Source organism: Salpingoeca rosetta (genome assembly GCF_000188695.1).
Source record: "Salpingoeca rosetta unplaced genomic scaffold supercont1.25, whole genome shotgun sequence".
NCBI lineage: Eukaryota > Choanoflagellata > Craspedida > Salpingoecidae > Salpingoeca > Salpingoeca rosetta.
In genome coordinates, this window is record NW_004754909.1 from 948,783 (window position 1) to 967,594 (window position 18,812).

At 54.6% G+C, this 18,812-nt stretch overlaps 5 protein-coding genes and 1 non-coding gene across 6 annotated transcripts in view; 2 read left to right on the forward strand and 4 right to left on the reverse strand.

The window, feature by feature from the left end:
* Window positions 1-1,156: 1,156 nt before the first annotated feature.
* On the reverse strand, window positions 1,157-8,214 carry PTSG_08918 (uncharacterized protein). The gene is made up of 20 exons (XM_004990246.1): window positions 7,821-8,214; window positions 7,528-7,603; window positions 7,394-7,439; window positions 7,149-7,198; window positions 6,891-7,031; window positions 6,468-6,635; window positions 6,115-6,259; window positions 5,500-5,762; window positions 5,165-5,275; window positions 4,769-4,924; window positions 4,468-4,533; window positions 4,152-4,226; window positions 3,821-3,949; window positions 3,480-3,621; window positions 3,263-3,299; window positions 2,919-3,025; window positions 2,407-2,582; window positions 2,125-2,203; window positions 1,692-1,864; window positions 1,157-1,369 (listed from the first exon to the last, which is right to left on the reverse strand). Exons 1-20 carry the CDS (start codon window positions 7,907-7,909, stop codon window positions 1,211-1,213), a joined length of 2,388 nt encoding a protein of 795 aa, XP_004990303.1. The 5' UTR covers window positions 7,910-8,214; the 3' UTR covers window positions 1,157-1,210.
* Window positions 8,215-8,501: 287 nt separating this feature from the next.
* On the reverse strand, window positions 8,502-9,071 carry PTSG_08919 (uncharacterized protein; the record flags this gene model as incomplete). The annotated part of the gene is made up of 2 exons (XM_004990247.1): window positions 8,502-8,582; window positions 8,847-9,071. 2 exons carry the CDS (start codon window positions 9,069-9,071, stop codon window positions 8,502-8,504), a joined length of 306 nt encoding a protein of 101 aa, XP_004990304.1.
* A 1,447-nt stretch (window positions 9,072-10,518) lies between these two features.
* PTSG_08920 (uncharacterized protein) lies at window positions 10,519-13,421 on the reverse strand. The gene is made up of 8 exons (XM_004990248.1): window positions 13,231-13,421; window positions 12,964-13,080; window positions 12,597-12,666; window positions 12,291-12,319; window positions 11,949-12,030; window positions 11,599-11,680; window positions 11,247-11,393; window positions 10,519-10,984 (listed from the first exon to the last, which is right to left on the reverse strand). The coding sequence occupies exons 1-8, from the start codon at window positions 13,243-13,245 to the stop codon at window positions 10,903-10,905; spliced, it is 624 nt and encodes a 207-aa protein (XP_004990305.1). The 5' UTR covers window positions 13,246-13,421; the 3' UTR covers window positions 10,519-10,902.
* Window positions 13,404-16,150, forward strand: PTSG_08921 (catsup protein; the record flags this gene model as incomplete). Its single annotated transcript, XM_004990249.1, has 7 exons — window positions 13,404-14,227; window positions 14,254-14,352; window positions 14,602-14,850; window positions 15,018-15,125; window positions 15,343-15,531; window positions 15,706-15,867; window positions 16,064-16,150. The coding sequence occupies exons 1-7, from the start codon at window positions 13,607-13,609 to the stop codon at window positions 16,148-16,150; spliced, it is 1,515 nt and encodes a 504-aa protein (XP_004990306.1). The 5' UTR covers window positions 13,404-13,606.
* Window positions 16,151-17,886: 1,736 nt separating this feature from the next.
* PTSG_20136 lies at window positions 17,887-17,958 on the forward strand. Its single transcript has one exon. It is a non-coding gene; the product is annotated as a tRNA-Asp (tRNA).
* Window positions 17,959-18,328: 370 nt separating this feature from the next.
* PTSG_08922 (coiled-coil domain containing 49) overlaps window positions 18,329-18,812 on the reverse strand; it is a 2,370-nt gene continuing 1,886 nt past the window's right edge. Inside the window, exons 3-4 of the mRNA XM_004990250.1 lie at window positions 18,741-18,812; window positions 18,329-18,517 (exon numbers count right to left, since the gene is read on the reverse strand). The exon at window positions 18,741-18,812 is cut by the window's right edge and continues 983 nt beyond it. Coding sequence (XP_004990307.1) covers window positions 18,394-18,517; window positions 18,741-18,812 — 196 coding nt within the window. The 3' untranslated portion in view covers window positions 18,329-18,393. The remainder of the gene's footprint in view (window positions 18,518-18,740) is intronic.

Consider the following 18,812-nt stretch of genomic DNA (forward strand, 5'->3'; position numbering starts at 1 on the left):
GGTCTGAATTGCCGACGACGCCCTCGGTATCTTCCAAGAAATAACCTTCTGCGCCCCCTTCCGCGCTTCTTGGACATAGGTCAGCACTGTCACAAAGGCTGAAGACGCCCCTTTGGATGAACAAAAAAGGAGGACACAGGCAGAAGAGGCAGGGTGAGAGGTAGCGCAGTGGGTGGATCGACACAGGTGGATGCCGACTGGTGAGGATGCTGATGGATGCTGATGAGACAGCAGAACCAAGCGCTTTTGTCGACAGACAAGCAAGCAAGCAAGCAGCTTGTCGAATATGATGTGGGGAGTTGCGAAGGCGAAAACAAGGAAAGAATGAAGTAAACTGGGATCGCATATGCAACACATGTCATGTACCTTGTGTATGTGCGTGTGCGTGTATGTGTGTGTGTGTGTGTGTTCAACTGCAGCGGCAGTTGGCGGGAGATAAGCAGATGGGAGATGTGAACGGTACAGTTGATATCGATCAAATGCAGACCACACGTCAGCGAAGTGTCAGCGAAAATCGTCGTGGTCGGTCGAAGAAAAATTGCTGCCGACAGCACAAAAAAAGGCTGTGGTGTGTGTGTGTGTGTGGTGTGTGTGTGTGTGTGTGTGTGTGTGTGTGTGTGTGTGTGTGTGTGTGTGTGTGTGTGTGTGTGTGTGTGTGTGTGTGTGTGTGTGTGTGTGTGTCTGTTGTGGATCAAGATCAAACTAACCGGCAGCCACAACAACATCCGTTGTGAACGCTTCCTTTCGTGATCGCAGTTCATTTGGCAGTTATAACAGCTCATCACACACACGCACACACGCAAAGACACAAGCGGAGACACACGCACCAAAACCACACAACACACACACACACACAAGCGCGCGCACAACTCAAACAAACTAGCTAGGATGCACACATGCACGCATGCACATGCGATTTGTACACATTGTCCACATCCCCCGGTGTTGGCACGCACATGTTCACTTACCAAAAGCAGCTTCACAAACGAGTGACAAAGGAAAAGCCATCTGCGCTAACTCTCGCATGTTCTCACCACACGCCTCATCTTCTCATGTTACTCGGTAACAATGACCTAAACGCTACGCCGTGATCCACCCGCATCGTGCTCCTCACACACACACACACACACACACACACACACTCTCTCTCTCTCTCTCTCTCTCTCTCTCTCTCTCTCTCTCACACACACACTCACATACATCCTGCATGTCATCTCCATGAGCTGGGGATGGGGAAGCCAAACTTGTGGTAGATGTCGATGAGTTTGTGGATGATGCGTCTGACATCCGGATGGTCCACCCGCTCGTCCACGTTGTCCAACACCTTCAGCGCGTGCTCAAACGCAGCCTGCGCCCTCGCATACTGCTTCTGTTGTGCGTTTGCGTGAACAATAGTGTTTGTGTGTGTGTGTGTGTGTGTGTGTGTGTGTGAGAGTAATAGTGTTTGTGTGAGGAGGTGTATGTGTGTGAGCAATTGTGTTTGTGTGTGTGTGAGTGTGTGAGTAAGTGTGTGTGAGCGTGTGAGTAGGTGTGTGTGAGCGTGGGATGTGTGGTTGTGTGTCGGCGGATGGCAAAAGGCATTCGTGTGTGCTCATCAAAACATACCAACTTTCAAAAGCCATTGACAAGTCGCAACGCACAGCAAACGCACTACCCCCCACCTCCCCAACTCTCCCCCGGCCGCAACGTACGAGCATGAGGAGGAGGTCGCCAACATCCTCCCAGGCGACGGAGACGGCGACGGGGTCACTCGACGCAAAGCAGCGCTCCTTGATGTGTGCGGCGTTCTTGGCGCAGTCGATGGCCTGATCCAGCCGACCGGTCGTCTTGCACGCAAGCGCCAACTTGTGGTACACGTCAGCCACTGGTGACAAGAGAAGCGAGGTCAGGAAGTTTGGAGCGGGGGGTTGAGGAAGGGAAAGAGGGGTGGTGGCGGCATCAAGGAGCGGTGTGAAGATGCAGTGCGAGGGTTGGCGTGATAGGACTGCAGTTGCACGTTCATGAACGATGGAAAGACCCCGGCGCAACGAACACACACGTGTCCACAAACACACACACGCACACGCACACGCACACGCACACACACACACGCACACAAGAAGACATGCATCACGGTGCGCAAACCTCTGAGGTCTTTGTCTCCGTAGAGTTTGATGCGACAGCGCAGCAGCTCCTGGTAGTAGTCGAGCGCCATCGTGCGCTTCTGAACACATGTGAACGGACGTAAACAAACGTGAGGAGAGATGGGACAGGAGCACAGGATGGACGCACAAGCAAGCAGTCACACAAACATAAACAAAGCAAACAAAGCAAAAAAGAACCCTCTCACACACAATCAACATGTACACGAACCAAGCCAGCCATCATCATCACCACCACCAACACCACCATCCCATCGTCACGCACTGCGGGCATGCGGGCGTAGAGGTCTCCGAGTGCGAGGAGAAGGGAGAGGATGGCCGGGTTGAGGGGATCGAGGTGCGCCCGCCGCAGTGCCAGCGCTTTCTCGAGGCTCTTGCTCGCAGCAATCACTTGGCCCATCTCGGATAACACCAGGCCCATCTCAGCATGCACAGACGCAACTGATGGCGGAAGAGAGTGTGTGTGTGTATGAATCAGTGAGTTTGTATGAGTGAGCGCGCGCGCGCGCGTGTGTGTGTGTGTGTGTGTCTGTGTGTCTGTCTGTGTGTGTGTGTGTGTGTCTGTGTGTCTGTGTGTCTGTGTGTGTGTGAGAAAGAGAGAGAGTGAGAGAGTATGTATGAACACAGTCAAAGGGAAGGCGAAACAAGATGACGCACGCGGAACAAGTGTGTACGACGGTAAACAAGGACTGCGGGTGTTGTGACATGATACGACTGGATGGCAACGAGACCTGCTTCAGCTCCACACCCATCCATCATCACCACGGGTTCACGTACGTAGGAGCGGGTTCGCCGCCTCGTTTGCATCCATCATCTGCTGTGCGGACTTGAGGCACTGCAGAGCGCGGCGCGTGTCGCCCAGGCGCCGGTACACGTATCCGAGCCTGGCGTGCATGCAGGCACAGTGTGGTGGTGATGAGGGAAGAGGATAGCGGACATGACGCAAGAGCCGAGAAACAAGGGCACATGCCACGCACGTATCACCGTGAGTGAATGTGTGAGTGTGCGTGTGTGTGTGTGTGTGTGTGTGAATGAGTGTGTGTGTGTGTGTGTGTGTGAATGAGTGTGTGTGTGTGTGTGCGGGTATTAAGGAGAGACCCGATGATGACAAATGCACTGACCGTTCCAAGCATGCCACGACTTCCTCGCTTCCACGGCCTGAAGAGCAAACGCGAAAGTTGAAGCGGCGATGAGCAGCACATGACCAGGTAAAATCAAACACACACAAACACACACGCACACACACACACAAACACATATGTGCACAACGCATCGCCGCATATCGCACACACAAACACACACACACACACACACACACACACACACACACACACACACCGAGGAGGCTCTCGCGCTGGTCCTGGCAGATTTGGAATTGGGTGGCGGCCTTTTCAAACTGGCCCATGCCAACATAGAAGCTGCCGAGGTTGTAGTGGTCGTTGTGGTGCTGTATACTGTCTCCGGATAACATCGCCTCAACCTTCGCACACAGTGAGCAGTGGAGGGCGGGGGTAAATGAGCGCAAACGGTCACGTGTCGGCATGTGTTGGCGTGTGTTGACTGCGCTGGCTTGATGCCTTTCGGTTATGGGCGATGCAAGCAACCATCGACACCACGCGCCGCTTTCTCGCCCTTCCTTTCCGTCCTTCCCGTTCTCCTCCCTCCCACCTTCCGCTGACCTGGTATTGCTCGACGAGGCGTGACGCCTTCTTCTTCATAAACGACTCGAGTGCCATCAGCGTCGTCTGCGAGCTGTCTGGCACAATCTCAACAAACCCGGCCGCCGGGTACACCCGCCGCACCTCCGCCTGTTGCAGTCGCACATCACACCAGATGGTGTGTATGGTCGTCGTTGCGGTCGGTGGTAAGGACGGTCGGTAGTAGGTGGTGAATCGTTGAACGAAGATAAGACAAACACTACATCGCACACGTGACATGGCTCTTCATCCACCCAATCACCACCACGACTATCAGTCACCACCACCACCATCAGCGGACTGCTGTCGGCACCTGGATATCGCGGACTTCCTTCTCGAGGACGCGCGTGACGTCTTCCGCAAACGCCGGCAGCAGCCACACCAGCTCCTGGAACCGGCCGTAGTGGTGGTCATGTATACGTGGTGTGTGTGTGTGTGTGTGTGTGTGTGTGTGTGTGCACGTGTATTTGTGTGTGTGTGTGTGTGTGTGTGTGTGTGTGTGTGTTGAGTGGATGTAGGAAGGGACATGCAAATGCAGATGTGCAGTCATACGCTTTCATGTGCGACTGCACACAAAGCACGCACGCAAAATCACACAAACGCGCATGCAACCACACGACGATACGCACGTGCTGCATTGCATCGTGGCCCTGCACGGCGGCGTTGAGGAACACTGGACGGTACTTTTCAAACAACTGCAGGATGGCGGGGATCGTAGGTTAGTGGTGGCGATGAATGATGGTGGTGGAAAGCAGTTGCTCGAAATGGTAACGAATGCTGTGTGCTTGGTTTTTGGTTCGGCACAGTCAGGGCAAAACACGCACGCACGCGCACACATACATGCACGCATATGCATGTTCAACACACACACACACACACACACACACACACACACACACACCCTCTCGCCTTCCCATCATGATGTGTTACCTGGACAGCGAGCCAGGTGCCGTCAAAGTCGACCTCGGCCTTGTACGAGAACATGGAGGGCCCAATCCACTGGGACTGCTCGCTGTGCACCTCGTCAACAGACTGCCGCCGCTTCAAGATGCGCCGCAGCCCAGACAGAATGCTGTCATCGACAGGCTGGCGCGCGGTGGTGGTGGTGGTGGTGGTGGTGGTGTTAGAGAAGGGGATGGGGGGGTGTGGATGTATCTTCGCTCCTGGTGAGGACAGGCCACGTTCAAACATAACCGCACACAACTGCACACGACTGCACGCATGTACAACCACGAGCACATGCACAACGCGAAGCAATCCCTGCCTCCTCCCTGTCTCCCTCGTCCCTCCCCCCACTCTTCCCTCCACCTCGACGCCAGTGCTTACGCGTCCGAGGATGAAGGATCTGTTCAGTTGGATGAGTTTGAGCGAGACGGACGCCAGCAGACCCGAGATGCACAGCGTCGCCAACGAATCGTAGATGGGGTTGCCCGTCACCTGGCGTGGTTAATTATGATGGTGGCGATGGTGGTGGAAGTAAGGGGTGCGAAATGGCAGTGAGGGTTGATCGCGTGACACAACACAACACAGCACACACACACACACACACACACACACACACACACACACACACACACACACACACACAACACAAAACACACAACACACAACACACAACACACACACAACACCCATAACACCCCCCCCCCCCTTCCTTTCACCTGTGTCATGCCAATGCCGAGTGCGGCAACAATGACGCCGGCAACAGCAGCGCTGTCCTCAAACACGACCGCAACCGTGAACGGATCACGAAACGACAGCAGCCACTGCGCCGTCGACACGCCCTCCTTGCGTGCGCGCCACCGGGTGCTGCGGAGAGCGGTGTGGAGAACAAAGCCGTCAACAGCGAGACCAACAGCAAGGATGGCCCACGTTTCCGGAAGACTTGACAGCTCCGTTGGCGGATGTAGCAGCGAATGTACGCCTGATGATGATGATGATGATGATGATGATGATGGTGGTGGTGGTGGTGGTGGTGGTGGTGGTGGTGGTGATGATGATGATGATGATGATGATGATGATGATGGTGGTGGTGGTGATGATGATGATGATGATGATGATGATGACGATAATGGTGGTGGCGGTGGTGGTGATGACGATAATGGTGGTCGTGGTGGTGGTGGTCGTGGTGGTGATGGTGGTGGTGAAATGGATGTAACTGTAATTGGGGCTGAAAAGAACACACGAGCTTGACTCTCCCTCACGCCTTGCTCTCAGCTTGCAAGTACAGCAAGCGGCACACAGCACGACACACAGCGGCACAAGTGGCTGCGTACCCTGGTACCCCGTGTAGAGAGCGCCGAAGCCAAACGTGGACATGGCAGTGAGCAGCGAGTAGAAGAAGGCAGCGCGCCCGTAACCGTACTGGTGTTTGCGGTCAGGCGAGCGCTCAGCCTCCATCAGCCCGTACCCAAGGATCGCCTGGTCGCAGCGGTCGCGTGGTGGTGTGTTGCGTGATGAAGAAGGAGGAGGCGGCGTAAGAATAGTTATTGTCTTGAACACATCAGGAGACGTACGACACACACTGACACACACACACATATATGCCCACAGAAAGCCACACGCACACGCTAACACATACACTCACTCACTCACTCACACACACACACACATGCACACATACACGCACCTGGTTTCCGACGTCGACGAGGGTGTGAATGGCCTCTGAGAGCATTGCGCTGTGTCCCGTGCGCGTGTACGCGTAGAATTTGGCGGCCGAGATGAGCATGTTCCCTGTGAGGGAGAGGGCGACGGTGACGCGCGTGGACAGCGGCATCTTCGGCGCTTTCACATCGGCCTGATGGGATGATAGTGGCGGTGGTGGTGGTGGCGGTGGTGGTGGTGGTGGTGGTGGTTGGGCCGCGGTCAGTTTGGAGCTGTGAGGATGCATTTGAAAAGCAAGTCGCGCAGTTGCACAGCGAGATGTGCCACACACGCACACACACGCACACACACACACATGCACACACACGCACACATGCACACACACGCACACACACGCACACATGCACGCACACACACGCACACGCACGCACACACACATGCGCCTGACCTCGAATGGCCACTGCCGCAAGCGCTTGTTGGCTTCTTGCAGCTTCCGCCAGTCCTCCTGCATTGTTTCGCGAAGCGCTGCCACGTTGATCTGTTCTGGTGGCGGTACGCGCGACACATCAACCGCCTCTGTCTCCTTCTTCTGAGCACCACGCATGGAATGGATGCAGTTGCAGTGTGGGAATGTGACCGATGGACACGCATCGTGAAAGAGGTATGTAACTGCGAAACACATGCTGGTGATGGCATGGGCACGTACCACTGTCTTTGGACGCGGTGGTACATCGTGCTGCTCGTTTGTCTTGACACCTACTCAGCAAGTCACAACAAAGAAGCAGGCAGTGTGCTGGTGAGATATATCAAAGTCGGATGCTGCCACTGTCAAATGCAGGTGCTGAAAGCCGGGGTACCCAGCGCCAGCACGCGAACAGCCAGCATTTGGCACCGAAGCAGCACGTATGCAATGCTGTGCAAGCATTCGGTTGCACAAGCGTGTGTACGCACCAACGACGTGCTCGTCCTCCTGGGGATCGGCTTTGGCGCTGAGAATCTGCAGGCAGGGGCATGGCACAGGATGTGAGCGCTCTCTTGAGCATGGTATGTGCAGCTGCATGGATCGCCAGATGAGTCAGCAGCACCTTGGAGTGGATGGGGGCAGGGTTCTGGGTGAAGAAGCCCTTGTCTTGTGGGTCGCGCTGCTTGAACGAGATCCATCTGCCGATGTGACGAGCCGCGGAGGGGGGGGGGGTGTGCAGGTGGGTGCCAGGTGAATTGAGGGGAAGAGCGCGGTGCAATCAAGCACAGGAGACGTTGGGAGAGACAACGTACGAAGAAGACAAGGCAGAAGACAAGCAGCCACAGAGACTGAGACACGCACGTTCGCACGCACACAGGGAGACAGACGCACGCACACAGGCAGACACACACGCACCCTGTGAAGGGAAGACCGTTGCGCTTGCCATCTGCCAGGAGGGCTGTTCTCGTGGTGAGCCGGCGCCGGCTCAAGCGCAGTGCAAGCATGCACGCGTGCCTGCCGTCGTGGGCTACCAGAGGCACGTGCCACGACGTGTGCTGATCGCCAACGATTGCTGCTGGGACCTGACGCCTTCTTGCGTCACGATGGCACCACCCTCTCTTCTTGGAACTTGTATTTCTTCCTCAGATCCGTGTATGTATGTATGTATGTATGTGTGTGTGTGTGTGTGCTTCTTGTGTGCTTGTGCTGTTGTGTATTCGCTTCAAGGCCGGTGCAACCCAAGAGCAAGCAAAGAAAGAACAAGAAGAGCACGGACACAGTGCCGCGCTGTCACAGTTGTTGCTGGAGAATGGCTTTGTGCACTCTTTCCGCCGTTTGCGCAGACAAACTTGTGCCGCCAAATTCAAATCAGGAGTGTGTGTGTGTGTGTGTGTGTGTGTGTGTGTGTGTGTGTGTGTGTGTGTGTGTGTGTGTGTGTGTGTGTGGTATGAGAGGCTGCGTTCTAGCTTTGGGTGTGCCCTCAAGGACTGCATGTGCACTGCCATGTTGTTCTCTCCTCCACCCAAAGAAACATCCTAAACATCTGCACCACCCAGTCAAGCAGTCATCCCTCCTTCCCTCAGCCTCCCTAAATGACTACCTGCATGCGAGCAGCGAGTGCTGCGTGGCAGAACTGAAGCGCTGCACTGATCCAAAGCCATCCTGAATGAGACCAGCCTAGCATACAGGGAGCGAGACGGAGAGAGAGAGAGAGAGACGCACAGTTGTAAAGGCTGCGCAGTGAAGCGAGCAAGGTGAGTGCAGAACACTGCTGCCTGGAGCGCAACAGGAGAGAGAGGGTACATGTGAATACTCTCTCGTAGCTAAGGTTCTGTGCTCACTCCCTCACCATTCACGCACACACACACACGCACCAACCCACACACAGACATACACACACACAGACACACACCACACGTCGACGCACTTCTCTTCTCATACCTCCGACTGGGTGAGTTGACCAGTGTTCTCCAGGCAGCGTGCCAGCTGTTGCTGCTGCTGTGCTCCACGATCGCCACGTTCGTCCTCCTCCTCCTGGCGACCAACGAGCATGGTGCGAAGCTGCTGCCGCGTGCTGGGCTGTGAGCACGTGGCCGTGTTTATCAGCACCTTGCTGGCCTGCGCGCCACTCACGCACATGCGAACACCAACTGCCGATCTCCCCATCCACCTGTCCAAGACATGAGGTGCTAGTGTGAGACCTGCGAGGCACGAGACCAGGCGGCACGTGACCTCAGTCGGGTGGTCGCGTACAGATGACGATGCTGTGATGTGATGCTGTGATGTGATGCTGTGATGACCGCGAGCGCTCCCCCACCCATCTACTCCACTAATGTGACACAAAGCGGTTTCAACTTCGCGCCTCATCGCCCACACACGCACACACGCACACACGCACACACGCACACACGCACACACAGCGTTGACCCATGATTGTTCACCTTTGTTGGAGCTGGTGTTGCGCGCTGCTGAGCATGCCATCATCTGAGATGAGCAGCACAAAGCAGGCCTTTGAGCTGGCTACACAGGATTGCAGCCTGCGCGTGCAGGTTAGTGTGCGTACAGTGGTATGTGCAAGCAACTCTTGTAAGTGGATACCCTCGCTCATGCACAACCAAGGGGATCTCAGTATCGAGGCTAATGGACCATTGACAAGACAGGCATGGTAGCCGCAGTGCAGGCGCAGAAGGAGTCTGTTACCGGTTCTCTCCAACGTACGCACGTTGCTTGGGTGGTTGTGAACGACGCGGCTTTCGTCACAACCAGGAAGGACATGGGCGGTCGCGTGAGACGAATCACGTCCGGCTCGATCTTTCGCGTGTCTGCGGCACACAAACACGTGTACAAGATGGTAAGCGACGAGGGGGGGGGGAACAAAATGGAGCAGGCGAGAGAAGGACGACAGTTGAGAACACGATTTGGCCATTTGGCCTGTTGTCTTGTTGAGCTGGTTGCATGTCATGGTAGATGGTACATACACGACAGCACCGTGCGGCGCACACTCACAACGAAGGCGAACGCTGGCTTGACACTGGGCGAGCGCGGTTGCGATGGCACTTGACTGCATGGACGGGTTCAGCAGCAGCTGTTAAAAGTCAGCCCAGCCAGAGTGTACGAAGAGAGCAGATTATGGAGTGTGAGCGCGGGTTGCGAAGATTTGCACAATTGACGGGCTGTTCTCACTCACATATTATGTGATGTGCGCAAGACAGTAAAGATGCTGCCATTCACACACACGCAAGAGCAAAACGTTGGCTTTGCCTGACCCACAAACGATGGAGCTGACGATGTCATTCTGGCAGGGTGGTGGTGGTGGTGATGTGACCAAGCCTTCTGCAAGTCAGCAAGTTGTCTCGAGGTGAGATGTGTTTTTGAGTCGTTGGTGATGTGAGATGTGAGACGTGCACACAGCGCGTTCATCCGTTGCTGTTCATGTCATCACAATCCCACCACCGCAGCCTGCTGCCCTGCATGAGGGGGAAGAATATGTTCTTCTTCTTACGTGAGCCTCCACAGCACTTCTCTACTTCTTCTTTCTTTGCCGAACACTTGGATGAAAGCATTTTGGCGGGAAAATCTGCTGTACGGAAACACGCACATTTGCTGACGTTTGTGCAGCATTTTGGGGATCGTTTTATTGTGATCGTGACACGTCACACGTGTTGCTTTGATAAGAGGTGGCAATGCCGGCACGAGACGGACACGAGACACATTGTTAAGACCATGGCGATGAACATTGATGGCACAGCGTGGTTGTGATGACATGTGACACGTGGTTGCGGCATGCGTGATGATTTGTGGGTGACGCGTCACACGCACGAGCACGGAGTTAGGAAAGACCAATCAATCAGCCGGCCAATTGCACAATATATAACAGGGCAAGCCAACACAAGTGACAACAATAACAACGACGACGACGTAAGGGTAACAGAGGAAGAGGTTGATAGGAGAAAAGATAGCAAGCAGACTAAGCAGAGAAGGTGTGAAGGTATGGTCATCATGGCAAGCCGTGCAAGTCGTGCTCGTCAAACATGGTCTGCACATGCTCCCAGATCCTCCTCAAGTCCTCACACAGCATCCTGCAGGAGGATGTGCGTGTGTGAATGTGAATGTGGAGGGTTGATGTGTGTGTGTGTGTGAAAATGTGAGGTTGTCACAGGCGTGCGCTGTGCTTGACATCAAGCGCCCACACACAGACACACACAGACACACACAGACACAAACACACACACACACACACACACACACACACACACACACACACACACACACACACACACACACACACACACACGTGCCCTTGTGCATGCGTGCATGCAAAACGCAGCATGATGTGTGCACCTGATGGCGTTGGGTTCCACGTGCTTGTGCGGCCGGTCCTCCGTCTTGGTCACCCGAAGCAGCAGTGCGTCCTTGTTGTCGAGCGTCCGCAGTGCAACCTGCACTGTCTGGCGGATCATCCACGAATGGTACTGGCTCAGAGTGTGTCTGTATGAAAAGTTGGAAGATGTGAGGTAAGACAAGTGTGTGTGTGTGTGTGTGGTGTTGTTGTTCTGCTGCTGCTGCTGCTGCTGCTGCTGCTGTTGTTGTTGTTGTTGACGCAAACAGTTCAAGCTTGACGCGCACGCGCCAGCCACTTGTCACGAGTGCTGCGTTGCACACGGCATGGCGAGCACACCGCGCGTGTCCGTACCTGTATGCTTCCTGTGCTGCTGGGACGGCGCTGTCACTCGGCTCCAGCGCATGCAACCGCTCAATAAAGTGGTGGATAAACTCTGCGCGCAATTGATGCAAACGATAGAGGGGAGAGGAAGAGCAACGCGAGCGGTGCGGCGTGTACGGTGATAAAGTCACGTGAGACGTGGGGCATGTGAGTTGGTGTGTGAGATGTGAGTTGGTGCGTGATATGTGAGATGCCTGCAAACAAATGCGCATGATGCCACTAGAGCAAGCAGCGCAAACTTCAATGGCAGCTGAACGGGGGCATGCGTATTGCAGGAACGTGCTCGTGTGCCTTTGTGCTTTTGTGTTTGTGTGCCGAACCGAGTGCGCGGTGGAGACGGAGGAGGGTGCGGGCGGCGCTCTTGGGCTTCTTCGTGTTGGTGCACTTGTTTTTCACCTCAAACTGGGGCACCAACGCGAGCAAGCACGGCGAAACAGGTTGTGCATCATCAGACACGGATACACATGCGAGGTGAGGAGTGTTGTTGTTGTTGTTGTTGCTGTTGTCGTTGTTGCTGTTGTTGTTGCTGTTGCTGTTGTTGCTGTTGCTCCTCCCCATCAGCATGAAATACACGACTTTACAGCGACCAACGCCAAACACACAGCGCTGGATGCATGCATATGGAGCACGCAAAGACGCAGGTGCTCGTGATGCCGTCTTACCAGGACAATATCGTCGAGGGTTTCGGTGTCTTGGGGCAGTAACAAAGTTGTTGTTGGTTGTTGTTTGTGGTTGGTTGAGGCAAACGAGGTGTGTGTGTGTGTGTGTGTGTGTGTGTGTGTGTGTGTGTGTGTGTGTGTGTGTGTGGCACAGAACAAGATGTGAGACCCTAAGGGCACGCCAACGAAGCAAGCATGCTTTGACGGACATCGAGGGGAAGCAGAGCTTGCTGTACTGGTGCGTGCGTGTGTGTATGTGTGCGTGTGTGTGCGTGCGTGTGTGTATGTGTGCGTGTGTGTGTGTGTTACCTCGCTTCTCCAAGTGCGTCTCCAGGATGCAGATCTTGGAGTCAATGTCCTTTGTCACGAAAGAAAACACCTGCTCATGCGGGAGGGGTGGGGTGCAAGAACGACGCATGCATGAGTGAACGGATGCATGGTCGTACGCGTGGATTGACGGAAAGACAGACAAACAGCCATGCAGACACAGATACACAGACACGCAGACACACACACACACACACGCAGACACAGACACGCAGACACACACAGACACACACACGCAGACACAGACACGCAGACACACACACACACACACACACACAGACACAGACACAGACACAGACACACAGACACACAGACAGACAAACAGACAAACAGACAGACAGACACACACCATGCCAAGACCGCTGAGCATGCCAGATATGTCCCTATAGTGTCGGATGTACAAGGAGGCGGAGATGCTCTTGTTCTCATCAAAGTGCTTGCGCAGAGCGCGCGAGGATTCAACCACCTGCCGTGCACACCAACAACAGCAACAACGCCAGCTGATCAGTCCCACATCATGGCAACCACGCACGCGATGCACGCACACACCACGAGCAGCCAGCTGTTCCCTGCCCTCTTCAACCACCTCCCTCCGCCGTGATCACGGCTCACCCACCGCGTGGAGGGACATCGTGGTCGTCGAGTTGGCTGCTGTCGTGGTTGTTGTGATGAGCGATCGTGCTTGTGTGTTGTGTGCGTGTGTGTGTGTGTGTGTTGTGGAATGAGTGAGTGTGTGTGCGGTGTTTTGGTTTGGCGCGGATGACTGGCAATTTTATTTTCGTTTTTTGTTGTGTGTGTGAAAGCAAGACAGACGACGAGCAAGAAGTGAAGCAAGAAGCGAGCAGCGATGATGATGATGAAGCAACGAGGGCGATTGGCGGCGATGGTGGTGGCGGGTGCTGCCGTGGCACTGCTGTTGGTGGTGGCAGCGACAGCGTCGACAGCCACGACGACCACCACGGCATCAAAGGACGCCGGTCACCAGGCAAGCGATGCCCACCATCACCAGCATGAACATGGTGATGCTGTGCACAGTCATCAACACACCGACCACGGAGATGCCGCTCATGGAGAAGCTGGTCACGGAGATGCCGGTCATGGCGACGTCGAGCACCACCACCACCACCATGGAGATGACGGCCATCATCACGATCATGGCGACGCCGAGCACCACCAGCACCACCATGGAGATGACGGCCATCATCACGATCATGGCGACGCCGAGCACCACCAGCACCACCATGGAGATGACGGCCATCATCACGACCATGGCGATGCTGAGCACCACCACCACCACCATGGAGATGACGGCCATCATCACGATCATGGCGACGCCGAGCACCACCAGCACCACCATGGAGATGACGGCCATCATCACGATCATGGCGATGCTGAGCACCACCACCACCACCATGGAGATGACGGCCATCATCACGATCATGGCGACGCCGAGCACCACCAGCACCACCATGGAGATGACGGCCATCATCACGATCATGGCGACGCCGAGCACCACCAGCACCACCATGGAGATGACGGCCATCGTCACGATCACGATGATGGCCACCATCACCACGACGACGGCCACCATCATGGCGCAGCGAAGAGCAGCGGTGTCTCCTGGGATACGTGGATGCAGGCGCTGGGCTCGACGTTTCTCATCTCCGCCTTGCCTGCCGCGATGCTGTACGTGGTTCCTGTGGACATGTCTTCGCCCGCCACCTCGTCCCTTCTGAAGGTGACCGCTTACCTTGCCTTTGTTTGATTTCACTCCAGCCAGCCAGCTCTGCGAGTACTTCACAGACATAGAAGCAGACACACACAGACAGACATACTCAGGCACACACACACACACACACACACACACACACACACAGACAGACAGACAGACAGACAGACTCAGGCACATACACACACACACACACACACACACACACGCAGTAGCTCACGCTCCATGCAACTTTGCGCGTCTTTGTGTGATGAGCAGGTGCTGCTGGCGTTTGCGTCCGGCGGACTGCTGGGCGACGCCATCTTGCACTTGATCCCACACGCAAAGGAGGGTCATGACCACCACCATCACGATCATCATCATCATCATCACGACCACCATCATCACGACCACGATGATCACGGCCACCACGGCCACGACCACACTGGGGACGTTGTCTCTGGCTTGTATATTCTCTCCGGCATCTTTGTCTTCCTCATCATTGAGAAGATTGTGCGCGGCATCAAGGTGGGTGCATGTGTGTGTACATGTGTGCCTGTGTTTGCATGGGCGCAAGCGCGAGTGTACGTGCACACTCAAACGTCTTTCTCTTGTCATTTGTGCTGATCCGTGTGCGCGTGTCACGTTCACGTGTGCTTCAACCTTGTTGTCTCTGTTGTTTCCGTGCGACACAGGGCGGCCACGGCCACAGTCACAGTCACAGTCACAGCCACGATCCCGTTGCGCGCAAGAAGAAGGACGACGACGCACCCGCGCCACAACACGACACCCAGGAGATTAAGGTCGGGCGGGGAGACGTTGAAACATGGTGGTTCGGGTGAGATCTTGTGGTTGCTGGCCCCGATGCCCTCACACGCGCATCACAACGCCCACACATACATGTACACGCACACAAACAAACAAACAAACAAACACACACACACACACACACACACGTGTACACAACAAACATAACACACACACACACACACACACACACACACACACGCACACGCATAGGTTGCTGGGTTCCTGAACCTTGCCGCTGATGCAGCGCACAACTTCACGGACGGGCTTGCGATTGGCGCGTGCTTTGTGAGCAGCCCTGCCTCTGCCTATGCGACGGTCGTCACCATTCTCCTGCACGAAGTGCCGCATGAGGTCGGCGACTTTGCCATCCTCGTCCGCAGCGGATACAGCAAGACAAAGGTGTGTGTTGATTTGCGTGCGTTGTTTGTTTGTGTGTGTGTGTATCCTTCGTTTCAGTGCCACAACTTGTCCCCTCCTTACGCTTACACCGACAGGACACACACTCACCGACTCATTCACACACACCCACTCACTCACCCATTCACTCACACAACACTCATACACCACACATAGGCGATTATGCTGCAGCTTGTGACGGCTGTTGGTGCGATGCTTGGCACGGTGTGCGGGCTGATGAGCAGCGAGATGACGGGCGTGACCAACTTCATCCTCCTCTTCACCGCTGGCGGCTTCATCTACATTGCCACCGTCTCCGTCATCCCAGAGCTCCTCGAGGTGTGTGCGTACATGTGTGTACGTACATGTGTACACGTGTATGGCTGCTGTTGTACTGTTGTACTGTGGTTGTTCCATCATGCGCTTTATTGTGCTTCCCCTCCTCCCTACGACCACCACCACTACCACCACTCTTCGCAATTGTCGCCTTACCCCACCACACACACACATGCATGTGCCTGTGTGTGCTTCTCAGGAAACGCGCCTGTGGCAGTCTGTGAAGGAGCTGCTTGCCATGGCCCTTGGCGTGGCCATCATGGTGGTCATTGTCTTCTTCGAGTGATTGCTGTCACCGCTGGACCTTGACTGTGTGTGTTGTGCTTGTGTGGTTGTTTCGTTTGTGTGTGCGCGTGTGCTTGCTTTGCTGTGTGGTTACGTTGTTACTGCATCCTTAAACCTTTTTTGTTGTTGTTTCAGCGTGGGGAGGATCATAGAGCGTGTGGTGACATGAGAGAGGAAGAGGGAGCGGGCATGTGGTGGAGTATGAGGTGGTGGATGAGGTGGTGGATGAAATGAAGCAGCCATCATACAGACAGACAACAACACAACAAAAGCACAGTCAGCATGTAGTCGTTGTGATGCTTGGCCAATTGCACTTCAACTTGTCTGCAATTCGCAAAACCTACAAGCTTTGGTGAATTTTCGCCTACCCACGTGGGCGGGAATTGAGACCACTCACAGTGGTGCCTGCACACGTGGCCAAACACACGCACACGCACACACAACGTGTATGTTTGAGTGCAGTGCGTGCGCATGGTCATTTTCCACTCGACCCTCCCCAACCGACCAAGAAGATGCCTTTCCTCACCGCCAAGAAGATGCCGGCTCTCGCCACCTGAAGTCGCAACAGCCACGCCGTCGTCTCTTCTTTCCTCATCTCTAAACTGAGAATGACTTGACTGGACGCGCTCGCTTCGCTTCTCAAAAGCAACAGCAGCTGGATGTAGCTGGGTGCTGCTCACCGCATTGAGGATCAACGGGCTCAACCAACCTCAAAGAGTGAGTGTTTTCATGTGCATGTTTTGCCTGATGCTGTTTGTTTCTTTATCTCTCTCTATCTCTCCGCCTTCCTCTCTCTCTCTCGTCTTGTTTTCCTTCTGCTTTCTCGTGGGGATGATGAAGCTTTTTTACTCATTCGCAGTTTCCTCTAAAGCATCCACCTCATGGTGTTGGTGCGGTGATGGTTTGCGTCTGCCTTCCTTAGTCCGACCCACGCATTCTTGAAACTTGTCTCGTTGAAACCCACACCTTTTCTGTACTGCTGCCCTGCACTATGGTATCCAACTCACGCCAACCTGATATCTTTCTTTGTTGGGACTGCAGGCTGACCGAGGCTGCCATTTGAATGTCCGCTAGTTATGCGCGATGGAACGGTGGAAGTTTCTTCGGCCAAGCCTGCTTCCGCAACCCCATCTTCGCTTCGGTAAGCCGTCACACACCCCTTGTGTAAACACTCTTGTGCCTCCTTTGGTGGAAGGGTTGAGATGATGAAGAATGGACATATATTATACGCTATATTGGAATTACCGGGTGATGTCACATGTCGTGGCACATGAACGGACTCTTGCCCTCGCTGATCAACAAACAACCTCCACCTATTTGTCGTGGTGTGACTGGTTTGCTCATCAACATCGAACTCACTGTTGCGGCTGTGATGCACCTGTTCTTCCTTTACTCAGACTGGACAAGTTTCCAAGTTCCTGGCTGAAAGCGACGAATTGATGTCGCTCTCGTGGAGTTGCACCGATCGCACCCTGTCTTGCGGTCTATTACCTTACCTTGTCCCTTAATCCAACGCATCGTTGTTTTGCTGTGTGGTTGTCCCTTGGATGCGCACGCATGTGGATACAATAAATACCATTGAAAGCATAAGTGAACGCACGCGGACTAGACATGGGAAGCGATGGTGGTGGGAGCGTGGACTGGAGTGGATGGAGACAATCGTCAGGTCTTTGACCCCACAACTTGCTTGAATTCTATTGAAATATACATTTTCTACATTGTCATCAAGCAATGTTGTCTCCAATAGTATAGTGGCTAGTATCTCCGCCTGTCACGCGGAAGACCAGGGTTCGATTCCCTGTTGGAGAGCATCTGTTCTTTTTGCCACCTTTTGAGAGCATCTGTTCTTTTTGCTTGGATCGCTTGCTTGCTGCTTTGTGTTTTGCTTTGTGTTGTCCATCGTTGCCTCACTGCGCTTACATGTGTGCTACATCGCTTCCTTTCCCTCACCGGATCAGATGCGTCGATGAACAGGGTTGTTTATGTCATTCTCTTTCACCAATAATGCGTTTCTCTCCAATGCATGTACGCAGATGCAATCTTCCACGCGTTCAACTGTCCTACACACGAAACAAACTGTGGTGTGCACACAACAGGGCTCATGGGTGGCAAGGCATGTTGCACGCAATCATGCACACACATGCACATGCACACATGCACACACATGCACATGCACACATGCACACACATGCACATGCACACACGCAGACACATGCACACACACAACGCCCACACACAATGTCGTCATGAGCGCTTGAGGCCATGCTCCATGGCATGTGCCGTGCGCTGGATGTAGTGCACGTTCCTTCGCACACGGTCCGCCAAACTCGCCGTGCTGCTGGACCGCCACGCTTCCGCTTGCACGTCCCTGCATGAACAGGTGCACGGGCACGGGAGGAGGAAAGGTGAGGGAGATGCCATCATTTTCATTGCGAGCAAGCAAGTGGATGAAACAAAGAATGTGTTGTGGTGACCAGATGACGTGCAAACACGCACATGTGCGTCTTCCCCCCCCCCCCCCCCCCCTCCACACACACACACACACACACACACACACACACACACACACACACATACATACACAAACTGACTTGAGAAACGCTGCCTCTGTGTCGGCGCCATCCTGATCGCGCCTGCGCCGCGCTGCCGCTGCCTTCTCCTCC

What these genes read in the sequence shown, in the direction of transcription:
- PTSG_08920 (XM_004990248.1), bottom strand. An exon ending in TGCTCAGCGGTCTTGGCATG is followed by an intron (nt 12,667 to 12,963) that starts GTGTGTGTCTGT and finishes CCGCATGAGCAG; the next exon opens with GTGTTTTCTTTCGTGACAAA. An exon ending in GCAGCACAGGAAGCATACAG is followed by an intron (nt 11,394 to 11,598) that starts GTACGGACACGC and finishes CTTTTCATACAG; the next exon opens with ACACACTCTGAGCCAGTACC.
- PTSG_08918 (XM_004990246.1), bottom strand. Translation starts at nt 7,909, where the DNA reads ATGCTTGCACTGCGCTTGAGCCGGCGCCGGCTCACCACGAGAACAGCC. An exon ending in GTCGTGGCATGCTTGGAACG is followed by an intron (nt 3,026 to 3,262) that starts GTCAGTGCATTT and finishes CATGCACGCCAG; the next exon opens with GCTCGGATACGTGTACCGGC. An exon ending in GGCGGCGAACCCGCTCCTAC is followed by an intron (nt 2,583 to 2,918) that starts GTACGTGAACCC and finishes TTCCGCCATCAG; the next exon opens with TTGCGTCTGTGCATGCTGAG.